The following is a 13,350-nucleotide window of genomic DNA, read 5'->3' on the forward strand; positions in this document are numbered from 1 at the left end:
TACAAAAGCGTTGAGCTACTTTGATCTCCATTTGCAGATACACAGATGATCATCCCTGCTCTTAAGTGAACTGTTCGGGTACAATCTGAAACATGTTTAGTTTCATAAAACAAAAGTCAATGTTTATTAAAGTGTATTTACAAAGTAGAATGCCCCTAAACGATAAAGGCTTCACTCTTCAGGTTTATAAACATATTTTCCTGTCTAGAAAAAAAGAACAATATGAACATCTGAATGAATATATCAAAAAAGACTTGGTATCTTTGCAAAAATGGGACATTTTCAGTCACTGCAGTTCCAAACTCATTAGGCAGAATATAAACATCTGAATAGAAAGCTCTGCCAATAAACAACATTCAACAGTAAATTAGAGTATAAATACTGAGTGGAAACGGGTGCATCATGAACCTTTAAAACTCGACTTAATCCTGAACACAATGTATTACAGCTATACAGCTGGAGCGTACACAAAACACTTCAATACAACCTAAAGCCGAATCAACATAAACCTGAACACTTATTGCTTTGCATATGAAAGACAATTCAACAATTTCCGGAAGATCTGTTAATATGCAGTACCTCTAATTCGACGAGCCGGTTAAAACAGTAATGCACCCGTAATCCATGTATCTACTTCACGCAACGAAGTTGTAAACCATGAAGGTCGGTGTGTTGGTGTACTTGGTTGCAAACTGTTTGCCGTCAGGCGTCGGGTCAGAGAAGGCGATCTCTTCCCTGGTTAGATGGCTGCCGTACATGAAGGTGCTCCTAAAAAAACACAAGGAAGAAGGGAATATTGTGAAGAAAGGGAAACATTACACCGGCTCTAACACTACAATGTTTTACATGTTTTTTTAAAATCTGGTTGGGTTTTAGCAAATTTAGATACGGTCAGCAACCCCATCATCAAATGTTTTCCACAAGAGTGAGATGCGTGTCGTACCTGACGGTGTCCAGCATGCGCGTCGCGATGCCCTGTCGTCTGGCCAGACTGAAGACCCAGATGCGACTGATCCCACACAGAGCTTGTTCTGGGACGGTGGAGCAGCACCAGGCCCGGTGTCGCTCCATGAAGTCGTCCCTCGTCATGTCTTTGTGTTGGTCCGGCTGCTCGAGGACTCTGTAGGCCTGCGGGGACAAGTGGATGATCATCAACATCAATGAGGCACCGAAATGTATTTGCAACAGTTATGCAGGGAACGACAAAAAAACATCATTTTCTGAGGTTTTTTTGTTTGTCTTTCGGCTTCTTCACCCAAATAACTGGTAAGTAGAGGTGGTAAGTGCTGTCACCCATGCAGACTCCAATATATTATTACCTATATGGTTTTCTGGTCTAATAAGACCATAAAGGCAGTGATTCCTAACCAGGGAGTCTCTTGAGATAGCAAACCAAAAGACATTTTCGGTAACAAACTAATAATCATGTTTTTACTCCATGTCAACAATTGGAGAACTTTTTAGTTGTCACAACCTGGTGGACATGTGCCAAAAACATTTTGGGAACCGCTGTACAAAGGTCTTCATGGACAAATAACAAGAGAGATGGAACAAACACACACACACACACACACACACATTTCTCCAGCCATACCTGATGTATGAATTCAGCGACGAGGCAGCCCACCACCATGCGCTCGGTGTTGATGAAGAGGTAGGTTTTGGCCTTTGTGGGTCTGCTCAGGGTCACCTGCTGGAAACCCAGCTCGCTGTCCGCTACATGGCGCACTTCCTCAGCCTGAAAACAAACGTTGCGAGGAAGAAGGTGTGAAAATCAAACCGGGGAAAACAAGTTTGTACACTTGTAAAAACAAAAAAAAGAAGCAAAAAGACATTCACGCTGCCTAAACAGTGTGTCACGTCTCTCAAACCACAGATGCAGCATATATACGCTGTGGGAAACCAGCTAAAAGTGCAAACCCCGCACCTTTTTAATGGCGTATTTGGGATCATCTGGCATGACCAGGAGGATTTTTCCATCCCAGAACTCGGCCACCACTCGCTCCTTCTTCCAGCCCTGGAAACACAACAGAGAGACGGCGCTGCAGTTACACGCCAACAACTCCGAACAAACCCACCTCCCCATGACACAAACTCATGCCAGCAGCCTTGGCAGAAGATCTCTGCATAAATACTAAACTATGAATAAAAACAAGTCACTTTATCGCTGAGGTTGCAAAAAAAAGGAAAGATACTGAAGGGACTGCAACTAGTACACGCTCGATAAGGAAGTAGCACAACTAACAAATACATTACAGCGCTGTTTAATTAGGATTAGTATATTGGAATGTAAAGAATTACTTGCACTGCATATGGTTTCAAACAGGGAACCCTGCAACAGTTCTACTTTTCCAGTCCCAATAATCGATCCCAGTGTTTAGTTAAAAGCTGTGTGCCTCACTGTGTGGAACTGAATGGGATTCGTTTATGTGTAAAGTAACATCAAGCTTGAATTAAACATTGCTTTACTGTAAAAATACAACAAATAAATACACATGTACTGAATTGTTATTTAAAAAACAACAACAACTGCTACAGTGTTCAGTTCAGAGAGATTGAAGGAAAGAAGATTTACCACAAATTTGATGGAGTCGAGGAAGCGCTGGTGGAACTGGGTGTGTTGGAAATGGTCCTCTGGGTTGTCTGCGCTGTAAACCATTCCACATGAGCTGCAGGTCGTCGCTCCAAACTGCTTCTGACCCGCGTCCTGATCGGGAAAATACAGAGAAAGATGCAGTCAACACACAAACACAGAGGAAGACTAAAGGTCCAATAAAAGAGGGGAAATAGACGCACGTAAAAGCAACAAAAACACACACCTGGTATGCCAAATAACTTCTGACCGTTTCTCCCGCCAACCTACCTTTAGCATATATATTATAGCATTAAATCACAGAACACTGGCACAAAAAATGTACCCTTCAGTCTGGCCAATCATATTGAAGCATCGTCCGACAACGTTTCAGATTTTCTTCATTTTCCGGCTGGTTTGGTGGATTTGGAGCTAGTCGTGTTTTAACGTTGTGTAATAGCGACACTAGTCAACCAGAGAGGTTGGAAGGAGATATTCGTTTCTAAAATGTTACATTTCTAAGGTTCAATTAACCAGCTTCTATACAAACCATCTGCACCAGCCTTCAATTGTGTTTTGGGCTCAAATATGTACCAACATCTAGTGATCCGCCTGGCACAGCTGAGAAAATAAATATTAACGTACGATAATAAGCTGGTCGTCATCCTGCTTCTCTTTCCTCCTGCGAACGGGTCGCTCTTTGAGTGAAGAAGTAGTCTGTAGGGGCGTTATCGGGCCAGAGGGGGCGCTGCAAGACACCGCGGCATTCTTTAATCTACAAGACAGCAGAACAGAGAACACACTGGAGTGTTAGTGGGTCAATGCAAAATACATGGCATCAAAGGACTTTGAAGAACTGCAATTAGACACTAAAGCTGACACCAGCTCCTTAACTTATGCCCAAGTCCATGAAAAAGTAGACGGGTCACTTCTATCTTTAGAGCTTCTGTTTCTAACGTTTCATTGCTCTTGCTTTCCATCGCACTGTTTACGTCTTTACTGAAGAGCGTAGACATGTCGGAACAAATGTTTCCATCTTCCTTTGTCAGAACCTCAAAGCTTTACCCGGTTATATTCTGGAAGTACAGCGCCAAACTTCCTGTTTTTCGTTTCATACACGAAACCTCTCGTTGTGCCGTGTCAACGGTCGATGACTAAACAAACCGTCTCACCTCTTGGAGGCGGAGCCAAAGATGGGATACATCGCTGCAGATTCTGTGGAGGAAATTAAAAAAAAAAAAAAAAAATGCATATTTAAAATAAAGCTTTCATAGAACAAGAGCGATATTTGAAGCTGAAAAGCTCATCTGAAACATGCAAACAAAGTGAGTGGACTGGCTGAAGCTACGGAAGTCTCTGTGGTTCTATGTGAGCCAGTCAGTGTTTCAGTGGAGTGAAATCAGCTTCAGATGTTGAACTGGGGTAATGGAAGTGTGAACAACAGTGTATGTTTTGTGCACCTTTGGGTGTGCTGGAGGCAGCACTGGCGGGACTCGTCTCACTTAGGTCACACACGAGTTCAAAGCCACCATCCTGGAAGGAGTAGAGAGAAGATGAAGGTTTGCCAGCGAGCTCAACATGCTCGGGGTATCTTTTTGTGATCTGGCTTCACTTAACAAAAGCCTGGTTTGTTGGTTGGTTGGTGGATCTCAAATGAGAGAAGAACGCTAGATGCAAACATTGTGCAAAATTGTGAGACAGCCTCATAAAAGGGGGAGGCGGCAATTGTAAGCCACCCGCAAGGCCAAGACCACTGTAGTGTTGTCACAGCATCCTCCGCACACACAGTCACGTATGCTGTGCGTTCAATTACCAATACTACCGTACTATTTATTATGCCAGAAGATTTGGTATGTCTCAATACGTAGTATTTCAAATGCAGTATGCCAAAAATACCAGGATGTACTACTGCATCTGGCCTTTTTTTTGCAGTATGCAAGCTATTCTGACCCACAATCCTCTGCGCAGCGGATATATAAAGGGAAGAGGGTCAACATTAAAAAGGTGCAATGTTCAGATGAAGTAGTATGTCCTAGTTGAATACAGACTACATGCACCATGCTACCAACACAGTAGGATCCATGAACATTGTGCGTATACTTGTGCTGTACCGGAGGACTGAGAGATACGGTCGTGGATGCAGGACTTGCTGTCGGGGTCCTTGTCAACACAATCGTCAGCTCCTTGGTAATCCCGTATTTCAACATTTTAGGAGACCTGCAGGAGAAAGATGAAGGTTATTGATGATCTGAAACGATGCGTTTCCCAGTACAGTAGCAAAAAAAAACCTTCACAACATTCAGATTGTTCTGTCCGTTTGCACGATTTCTTCTCAATTTGGGAAGAAATTGAAATTTTGGGGGCAGCCAAGATAATATACAGCAAAGCACCTGAATTTTTGCGGAGTTTCGGGCAGTTCGTTAATTGGCTCCATCCAGTCTGACGGATCAAACTCTGTTCTCTGCTTGGTGCTCGGCTGGTTCTCTTCGGTCTCCATCGGCTGGACATCGGTCTGTAGGCGACAACCAGGACAACGTAACATCAGCGTGACAAAAAATCTGAAGAACAACCACTGCAAGAGCTGCGGTGAGGGACTGTCTGATTGCAATTTGCATCCTAACTTGTACATGCCTCAGATCAAGCATTAATGTTAGTCATTGTCACATCACAGTGAGGACCCTTTAAACTCTCTTACCTGCAGATCGGAAACACACATAACGGCTTCCCTCACCTCTTTCGGTTGTTTCTGTTGGGTCGTCAACGGAGCGGGTGGCGTTGATTTATCACTTTTTGCCTGCAGCTGGAACGTTTTGCTTTTTGGGCCTGAAGCTATCCTGGCAGCAGATTTTTGTATATATTTCTGTATAGATCTCTTGTACATAGATGACGGTTTCTTTCCGGTACAGAAGAAAGCAGCTCCCACAAAGATCTTTGGTTTGGGCTTCAGGCTGCTGAAAGAGATGGTGATCGTTTTCCTGGACTCGGCCGGTTCATTGCTGCAGGGGGAAGCAGCGGTCGTACTGGACTCAGCCGGTTCATTGCTGCAGGGGGAAGCAGCGATCGTACTGGACTCGGCCGGTTTAGCAGCGACACTGTTGAAATAAACAATGCAATGATTACTATGCTTATGTTGGAAATTAGAGACACCTATGACGTCCAACAAACTACAAAACGGTGTCAAACGGCTGCAGGAGCACCAAAAACAAAGCAGCCACGACTGTGACTTATATGGGAACAAACCTGCTTTTAAGTTTGGGCAGTTTGATCGTCTTTGAAGAGGTCGCCTTGCCTCTGGTACCCGTCTTCCCCACATTACTGGAGGCTGCAGCCACCTTTTTCTGCTTGCTGCCTCCTTTAACGTTCCTCTTGTTCTTCTTTTTCTCCTGGGAAGGAGGGGAAGGAAGGAGACGAGGAGGAGGAGGAGGAGACGGCAGAGAGTCCCTCAGTGCCTTCCTCTCTAGTGGAGTGAGATAGACGTCTTTCCTCTGGCCATAGAAGGAACGTGTAACCATGGATGGTTTGAAAGGAGATTTACGAGGAGATTTGGCTGGAGAGCCTGGTAAACAAACATAAAGATTAGATGTGTTTGAGAGAACGTGTGTGGAAAAGGTGAAGAAGAGTCATATTGTTACATGTCCTAACTCTGCTATTCGAATGCATTACAAAATGACTACCTCAAGCATTCCTTTCACTAGTCCACCCTACCTGCTGCTCTACGTGGGGATTTCTGAGGCGAGGTACAGTTGTCCTTGTTCGGGCGCCCAACTGGCTTCTTCCTGGCGGGAGACTGTGGGGGCTTCCTGGGGGAGCTCCTCTTCGTGGGGGACGACTCCTCCCTCACCCTGTTCTTGGCCGGGTGGCTGGAGTTAAAGCAACAACAGATCAGTCACAGTGAGAGACGAGAAACAGCAAAGATCCAAAACAGCTTTCACTCGGTTTCTCCGAATTAAAATATCTCTCGCAAAAAGATCTGAATAAATTCCCATGTAGTATATAATACAATTATAAAAAAACAACAGAAATACAGCAAAGTTCTATGGATGGTGACACAAATATTTCAAATGAAAATATAAATCTAGGAAAATTATAGAATTCCTGAATAATTAAGGAAAATAACCTGCTAAAAATACATATGTATTGCGCACAGAACATCATATACAGTATAACTACAACCTGTCTACTGTTACTGGGGTTGAGAATTGTTAGTAGTAGTGTGGATATGACATCAGAGTTTGGGTCCCAATACCAAAGTGATGTTTCATTTAACAAAAGAATCCGCACACAAGGACAGCCAGCTGTAGAAATGTTTACCTAAAGTTGGATAAGAGTATAAATCTGGTAAACTTTTTGACTTAAATCAGGAACTTTCTGATCAAAGTAAACTAATTAATCAAACCAGCTTTGGTAATTGATACCTAGCCCATATTGCTGTTGCATATGAATGCGTCAGTGCAACTCACCTGTCAGGGTCCAGCGAGGAGAGCTTCCTCTTCCTGGTAGCAGTGGGAATCATGTTCCTCCTACAAGCAAAGTAACATTAGCAGGTCTACTGGAACTTATGATCAATACCAATCGGCCTGTTACCAAGTGTAAATAAACAAAAAGGTAAGAAAGTTTGCACCTACAAGGAATTTGTCATGGTAACATTAACTTACTTTTTGATAAAGAAAAGCAATAACAGTGCAACAAATTATTACTATTAGTAGTAGGATAATGTCACAGACTGCAATGCATCTTTAGGTAATTGTTTGTTTGACCTTAAAGTGACATATTCTCAACATAAGCTAAAGGTAGAGGGACCTATGGAGGCCACACTGGTTATTGGGTAACTAACGTTACTGGCTAGATTTGGATATTGATCTGTGTTCTCAGTTCAACGTTACACCATATTTCATCATGTTTGTGCACACATGTGAGCTTCTCTCCACATGAAAGTCAGTGTTACATGTTACGTCAGCTAATAAAGCGCTTATTTAACAGCTAAAGTGGAGACGAGTGGATAATTGGCGGGATGATTAGCGTATACAAAAGATACTAACTAACTAATTAACTAACTAACTATCGATATTGAGCACATTTCACTTGTTTGTTTCCACGTTTGTCTATGTTTTAAACCAATAGATAACATTACATTTAAACATCATACATTTGTTTAACGGGTAGTTAGCTTAAACGCTTGTTAAAGGTTCGCTTCCTTGTAACGATAGTAAATACACCATTTATGAGAGAAGCAAAGAACGCATCAAACACCACAAACATATCAATAAAACACGTATAATATATCTTACCGAACACGTTTCTGTTGTGCTGTACGAACAAAAATGTCGCTATAAAGTTTGAGCCCGCGTTTCTTCACACTGTTTTGAATGCGTTTGAACAGCGCGCGCCAGTCTCTTAAAAAAGAAACCGGAAACGGAAACACGGAAAATCTATTCGTAATCGAGTTACAACAGTAAAAGCGCGAATGGACTTCTGGTCCTTGACTTCAAAATAAAAGGTTGTCGTTTACTCAATGACAATCACGCATGTAACATAACGTGTGTGCAGTTATTGCTTATTTCATTCAAATATATGGTAAATAGTAAATGGACTGTATTTGTAAAGCGCTTTTCTAGTCTTTCCGACCACTCAAAGCGCTTTCACACTACTTGTCATCATTCACCCATTCACACACTGATGGCAGGGCTATTGATTGAAAACTTCTGACAAAAACATTTATTTTGTGAAAGTATTGTTTGTTGTTAACTTCCAGGGAGAGTGGTGAATTGTTGGAATGTTAAGCTTTTATTTTGTAAATATAAATGTGGGTACATCCGGACCGGTAGCTGCTAACGCTCGGAAGCTTAGCGCAGCTAGCTAACAACTTCCCAGGTCATCTTGTACACGCGAAAAGTGACAACAGCAACGATCAGGCGCAACTGATTATATTTATTTGTGTTGATAATTAGCTGCATTAGCTTTAAAACTGTATAAACTTAATATTTATATTTTAGTGGCGAGTTCAATTCACGTAAAATGGTGTTGTACTTCACAAGTGCCGGTGAGTAACGTTAACGATACAGCATAGTTAGCATTAGCTAGTAGCCTGGTTAGCCAATACTTTTTTAATTTCTCATTTAATGTGACTGTGTTTGTTGTGTTTCGTGCCAGCTTTTATTGCTGCTTCATCCAGTAAGTAACGATGTGTTGTTTCCCTCTCAGTGGTGAACCCTCACTACACAATCTACATGGGAAAAGACAAATATGAAAGTAAGTTCGTTATTACACACACACACACACTTGATGCCATGTATTTGACTTTAGTCTGGTGCTGTCACTCTGATTATGGATTGTTTAACTTCTAGTTGTAATGTGCCACATCACCTCTAACTTGAGATTGTTTTTGCAGATGAGGATCTGATAAAGTACGGATGGCCTGAAGACATCTGGTGAGACTTTAGTGTCAATTTAACAGATGTCACTTAATATCTTGTAATGAATAGTTTGTAACCACAATTAAGAGGAACATCAATATGAATAACACAAGTTAATCTCTTTTTTTTCCTCGTCCAGGTTCCATGTGGACAAACTGTCTTCGGCTCACGTTTATCTGAGACTGCCAAAGGTAAAGAGTCATCACGATGAACCCGAAATCCTGAATGTGAAGTACCGAGTCCAGAGTCCTGATGATACAGTGTTACGTTCAGGGTTTGAAACAAGCAGCAGTCAAAGATGCACGTGGCTGCTAGGTTTGCTTCACTCACTAGCCAACAAAACGATAGTTATCTGTTGAGCGGCTGGTCGATTTTGGAATACACAGACCCACTTACACTAAAATGTACATTTCTATGTGCACTGGGAATCTGCGATTTAGAATCAAATGGTATGAAACCCTTAAAGCTGGGGTGTGTTTGAAACAACCTAGTGTGTGCGATGTGCCGTTGGACTAGTCTACGGATACAAGTGTTTACATCTGTTTTTACTGGCAGAGAGTGGTGAGATACAATGAATCCTACAAATGGGGATAATGTCCAGGTTGTCAGATTGAAGTTTAGGTAACATTGTCGGGTGGGTCCGGGGTTTCAGACACTGATCAACAATCCATCAAACTTAGTTTGGAGGACGCTCAAAGGCACTGCTGATGGCTCTGTGTGTTTTCTAGGGTCAGACCATAGACGACATTCCCCTTGAGGTGCTGATAGACTGTGCACAGCTGGTGAAAAACAACAGCATCCAAGGTAAAGATCTGCTTCCTGACAACGTCTTGTCTTTGGATGATCGGCATCAGGTTTCAGCCACAACCAATGGGTTTCAGAATAAGAGCCTTGACTAGCTGATCAGAGGGCATGACTCATGATGTATTAAACAAAACAGTTCTTCCTTAAAGCTGCATGATGACAACGACCCTGAAAAATCATCCTGTCAAAGCCGCCTTCTGCTGTTTTTATATGTATATTTCTATGTATGTTCAATGAAACTGTGTTGTATGCTGTCAGGCTGTAAGATGAACAACATCAAAGTGGTTTACACACCTTGGGCCAACCTGAAGAAGACCGGAGACATGGACGTAGGACAGATCGGCTTCTTTCGACACAAAGAGGTCAGTAGACCAGCACTGAAATGAGAACACTCTGACTCTGGAAAAATGTGTCCAGAACAAAGATTCTGCACAGATTCATGTTCACTGTGATGCAATACGGTGACGATGATGCATGAGACGTTGTTTTCTTCTTCTATTCTACATCATGAGTCTGTTATCCCCACGGACTTAGCACTTAGTTAAATGTGTGTCATGCTCGCTCTGTGTTTCCCAGGTGAAGATTGTGGCCGTGGATAAGAAGGTCAACGAGATCGTAAACCGTCTGGAGAAAACCAAAGATGAACGCTTCCCCGACCTGGCGGCAGAGAAGGAGTCGAGAGACCAAGAGGAGAGGAACGAGAAGAAAGCTCAGCTCCAAGACCTGAAGAAGCAAGAGAAGGAGGAACAGAAGAGGAAAAGGGAGATGGAGGAACTCAAGTAATTTATTTGTTGTTGTTTCTTATCCTATGACATTGTTCTAGTAAGTAGTTCTACTGTCAAATACTTTACTAAAGCAACAGTTTAAAACTGTTTTTATTAAATCCTTTGTACATGTATCAATGTCTTATGTTTCTCTCTCTCCAGGTGCTACACTTCACTGATGAAGAGTGAAAATATGACGACCAATGAGGTGAGGACACATCTAAGTTTTCTTTAGGAATAGACGGAAAAGAAAGCTTCTGCTCCACGTTTAGTGGAATTATTTTCAATATCGGGGATATTCACCAAAAATGAGATGTACCAGGATTTATTTTCCTACTGTGATAAATGACGGTATCGGTGTCCTAATGAAAAGAGTCACAAAGAACACGGTTATTTAGATTTACAGCCTGAATGAAGCAGACAAGTAAACGATATGTTTAGGTCATGGATGAGATTATACAGAGAAGTCACTCCACCACTTCATCAAGCAAAATAAGAGTACCTGAGACCAGCTCTGGTTTTGTTCACCACATTAACTTTGAGCTTCGCTACCTTTCGTCTGCAGGATGGTAACGATTCAGACGACTTCATGTGAGAGGTGAACTCCTGACATTCGGCAGACAGAAGCGCCTCCATCACTCAGACCTGCCGTCGGGATGCTGCTCTGCTGCTTTTGCTTGCTGTAACTCTGCACTGACATCGAAAGGAAAAACAAAGACGAACGGATTCCTTTTTGCTTCTGGACACTCGGAGCAGAGCCTGAGTCAACGAGGGACAGCGCCGGGGGATTTACTCCACATGCTGATTGGTTCAGACGCTGCTTTAAGTAAGCTGAACGGCCTCTTCATCACGGGATGGCACTGAAGAAGAAACACAGGACAACAGGAATGCTGAGCATAAATTTGGGGGGGGAAAAACACTCAAAGAGCAGAACTGTGTTTTCACTGATGATGAGTTATGATAAAACTAGTGGATGGTTGTTCACTTTCTTTATGTGTTCCTTTCTCTGCATGTCAGATTTTATTCAATACAATTCAATGTATTAAACTAACAGTTATAGTTATCCAGCTGCAGAACCTTCATGTCCGGAGCCACTGACGTCCTGAACGGTTACACGTTTAGGGCTGCTTCTAAAATGTCCTTATAAACAACGCTTGTCTCAAGTCTCACGCTTATTCTGTCCAACGACCTGTCTAAACCCAAATACATTACAGTAAGTTCACAATATAATCGTAAAGCAGAAATTCCAGAACCATCCTGTGTTTTGCATTTTTACTAGAACCAAAACTAAAGATTAATAAATTATAAAATATAATTTCCCAGACTTTAAGAGCCCTGTGAAAGTTCATTATTTTCCTTTTAAAACAGTAATTTTGCGAGCGTTTCACAACGCTTTAGAACACCTCTCATGATCAAATAGAAGTTTAGTTAAAAGCAAGTAAGTGGACCTTGAGTAAATGTTATTTTTTGTCAAATAGTACGTTCACATGTTCAACACTTGACCTGCAGTAGAAGTTCTACTTTCGTCACCAACAGATGAGAAATGTAACGGCAGCATCACGTTAGACCTGCAGATTAATGCTTGTGCTGATTCATGTGTGCTGTCTGCAGACGGAGGAAGACACATGACGCTAACCTCCTCTTCCCAGTACCTTTCTTTGTCTTTTAAAACTACAAAGAAAACCTGCAGTTTTCCTGCAGGTTTTGAAATTACAGCAGCATTGTTTCCCTCCTGTAGGTGGCAATATCAACACATTACACCACAGACTGAGAATGTGAAGGTCTGATATGCTGATGTGGTTTCTCCCCTTTCTCTAAAGGCACAGGTGTGTTTGACAATGACGCAACAGTTCTCCTCATGGAGGACCTGCTGAATGAGGAGAGACTTTTGTAAGGTTACAAGCCAGTTTCATGTGGAGCAATGCATGTGCAGAAATGTAATAAAATGTTAAAGTCGTCTTACTAACTTTTTAGTTCATTTCTGTAATTTGTTTTGTTTACTTCAATTGCCAAGATGTTATGTTTCTGCCATCCAATGTTTAAAATCGGAATTATAGCACCAAGTTGATTGTTTTATATATATATTATATTGTTTATATTTATAATAAATCAACAATCCTGAAAAGGGTACCAGCAATTGTAACCGCTAAAACTATATTAGTAAGCGTAGATGTTGTGAATCAGTGATTCATATTTTATTACGGATCTGATAATTAGATAGCATGACTACATGTGCTGCCATTTGGAATTAAAAACCACACTTTCCCCTTTAATCTTTACAACCTAAAACTGTCCTCCAATGAAAAGTAATCTTTAGTAATACATGGTTGGACGCAGATGAAGGTTTATAGCATATTATTATATTTGGAGTACATAAACATCCGTCATTATATATAACAGTGTTTGTCTTTTGTGAGAAAGAATAACAAACTGGAGGATGCGGGCATCGATCCCGCTACTTCTCGCATGCTAAGCGAGCGCTCTACCATCTGAGCTAATCCCCCACGATGGCCTCATAACAGACAGATAGACAGACAGAGAGAGAGACAGAACGAGAAAGAGCGGGAGACAGACAGACAGAGAGAGACAGAGACATAGAGAGACGACCTCTGGGTCCAGCATTGACACAAAAGTTGGCAGAAAAAATAATTTTACAATATCAAACTGATTTAAAATCTTGGAGGATGCGGGCATCGATCCCGCTACTTCTCGCATGCTAAGCGAGCGCTCTACCATCTGAGCTAATCCCCCACGATGACCCCATTGTAGAGAGAGACAGATAGAACGAGAGAGAGAG

At 41.9% G+C, this 13,350-nt stretch overlaps 2 protein-coding genes across 3 annotated transcripts; one reads left to right on the forward strand and one right to left on the reverse strand.

The window, feature by feature from the left end:
* Positions 1-101: 101 nt before the first annotated feature.
* Positions 102-7,939, reverse strand: esco2 (establishment of sister chromatid cohesion N-acetyltransferase 2). Of its 2 annotated transcripts, none has more exons than XM_079180161.1 (15): positions 7,861-7,939; positions 7,033-7,092; positions 6,278-6,432; positions 5,813-6,128; positions 5,304-5,664; positions 4,963-5,084; positions 4,684-4,789; positions 4,033-4,105; positions 3,745-3,787; positions 3,218-3,347; positions 2,576-2,707; positions 1,928-2,017; positions 1,595-1,738; positions 944-1,128; positions 102-768 (listed from the first exon to the last, which is right to left on the reverse strand). In XM_079180161.1, exons 2-15 carry the CDS (start codon positions 7,083-7,085, stop codon positions 636-638), a joined length of 2,043 nt encoding a protein of 680 aa, XP_079036287.1. In that variant the 5' UTR covers positions 7,086-7,092; positions 7,861-7,939; the 3' UTR covers positions 102-635. The 2 variants fall into 2 exon arrangements, with proteins under 2 accessions (XP_079036287.1, XP_079036286.1); XM_079180160.1 differs by having other exon boundaries at positions 5,268-5,664.
* Positions 7,940-8,452: 513 nt separating this feature from the next.
* Positions 8,453-12,831, forward strand: ccdc25 (coiled-coil domain containing 25). Its single transcript, XM_079180526.1, has 9 exons — positions 8,453-8,612; positions 8,774-8,821; positions 8,961-9,000; positions 9,125-9,176; positions 9,714-9,789; positions 10,048-10,151; positions 10,366-10,568; positions 10,716-10,761; positions 11,119-12,831. The coding sequence occupies exons 1-9, from the start codon at positions 8,588-8,590 to the stop codon at positions 11,146-11,148; spliced, it is 624 nt and encodes a 207-aa protein (XP_079036652.1). The 5' UTR covers positions 8,453-8,587; the 3' UTR covers positions 11,149-12,831.
* The last annotated feature ends 519 nt before the right edge of the window (positions 12,832-13,350 follow it).

This window comes from Pholis gunnellus, assembly GCF_910591455.1.
Source record: "Pholis gunnellus genome assembly, chromosome: 19".
Classification (NCBI taxonomy): domain Eukaryota; kingdom Metazoa; phylum Chordata; class Actinopteri; order Perciformes; family Pholidae; genus Pholis; species Pholis gunnellus.

What these genes read in the sequence shown, in the direction of transcription:
- esco2 (XM_079180160.1), bottom strand. Translation starts at nt 7,085, where the DNA reads ATGATTCCCACTGCTACCAGGAAGAGGAAGCTCTCCTCGCTGGACCCT. An exon ending in TCCTCGCTGGACCCTGACAG is followed by an intron (nt 6,433 to 7,032) that starts GTGAGTTGCACT and finishes CTTTAACTCCAG; the next exon opens with CCACCCGGCCAAGAACAGGG. An exon ending in TCGACTCCATCAAATTTGTG is followed by an intron (nt 2,018 to 2,575) that starts GTAAATCTTCTT and finishes TTGTGTTTCCAG; the next exon opens with GGCTGGAAGAAGGAGCGAGT.
- ccdc25 (XM_079180526.1), top strand. Translation starts at nt 8,588, where the DNA reads ATGGTGTTGTACTTCACAAGTGCCG. An exon ending in GGGAAAAGACAAATATGAAA is followed by an intron (nt 8,822 to 8,960) that starts GTAAGTTCGTTA and finishes TTGTTTTTGCAG; the next exon opens with ATGAGGATCTGATAAAGTAC. An exon ending in GCTTCTTTCGACACAAAGAG is followed by an intron (nt 10,152 to 10,365) that starts GTCAGTAGACCA and finishes TGTGTTTCCCAG; the next exon opens with GTGAAGATTGTGGCCGTGGA.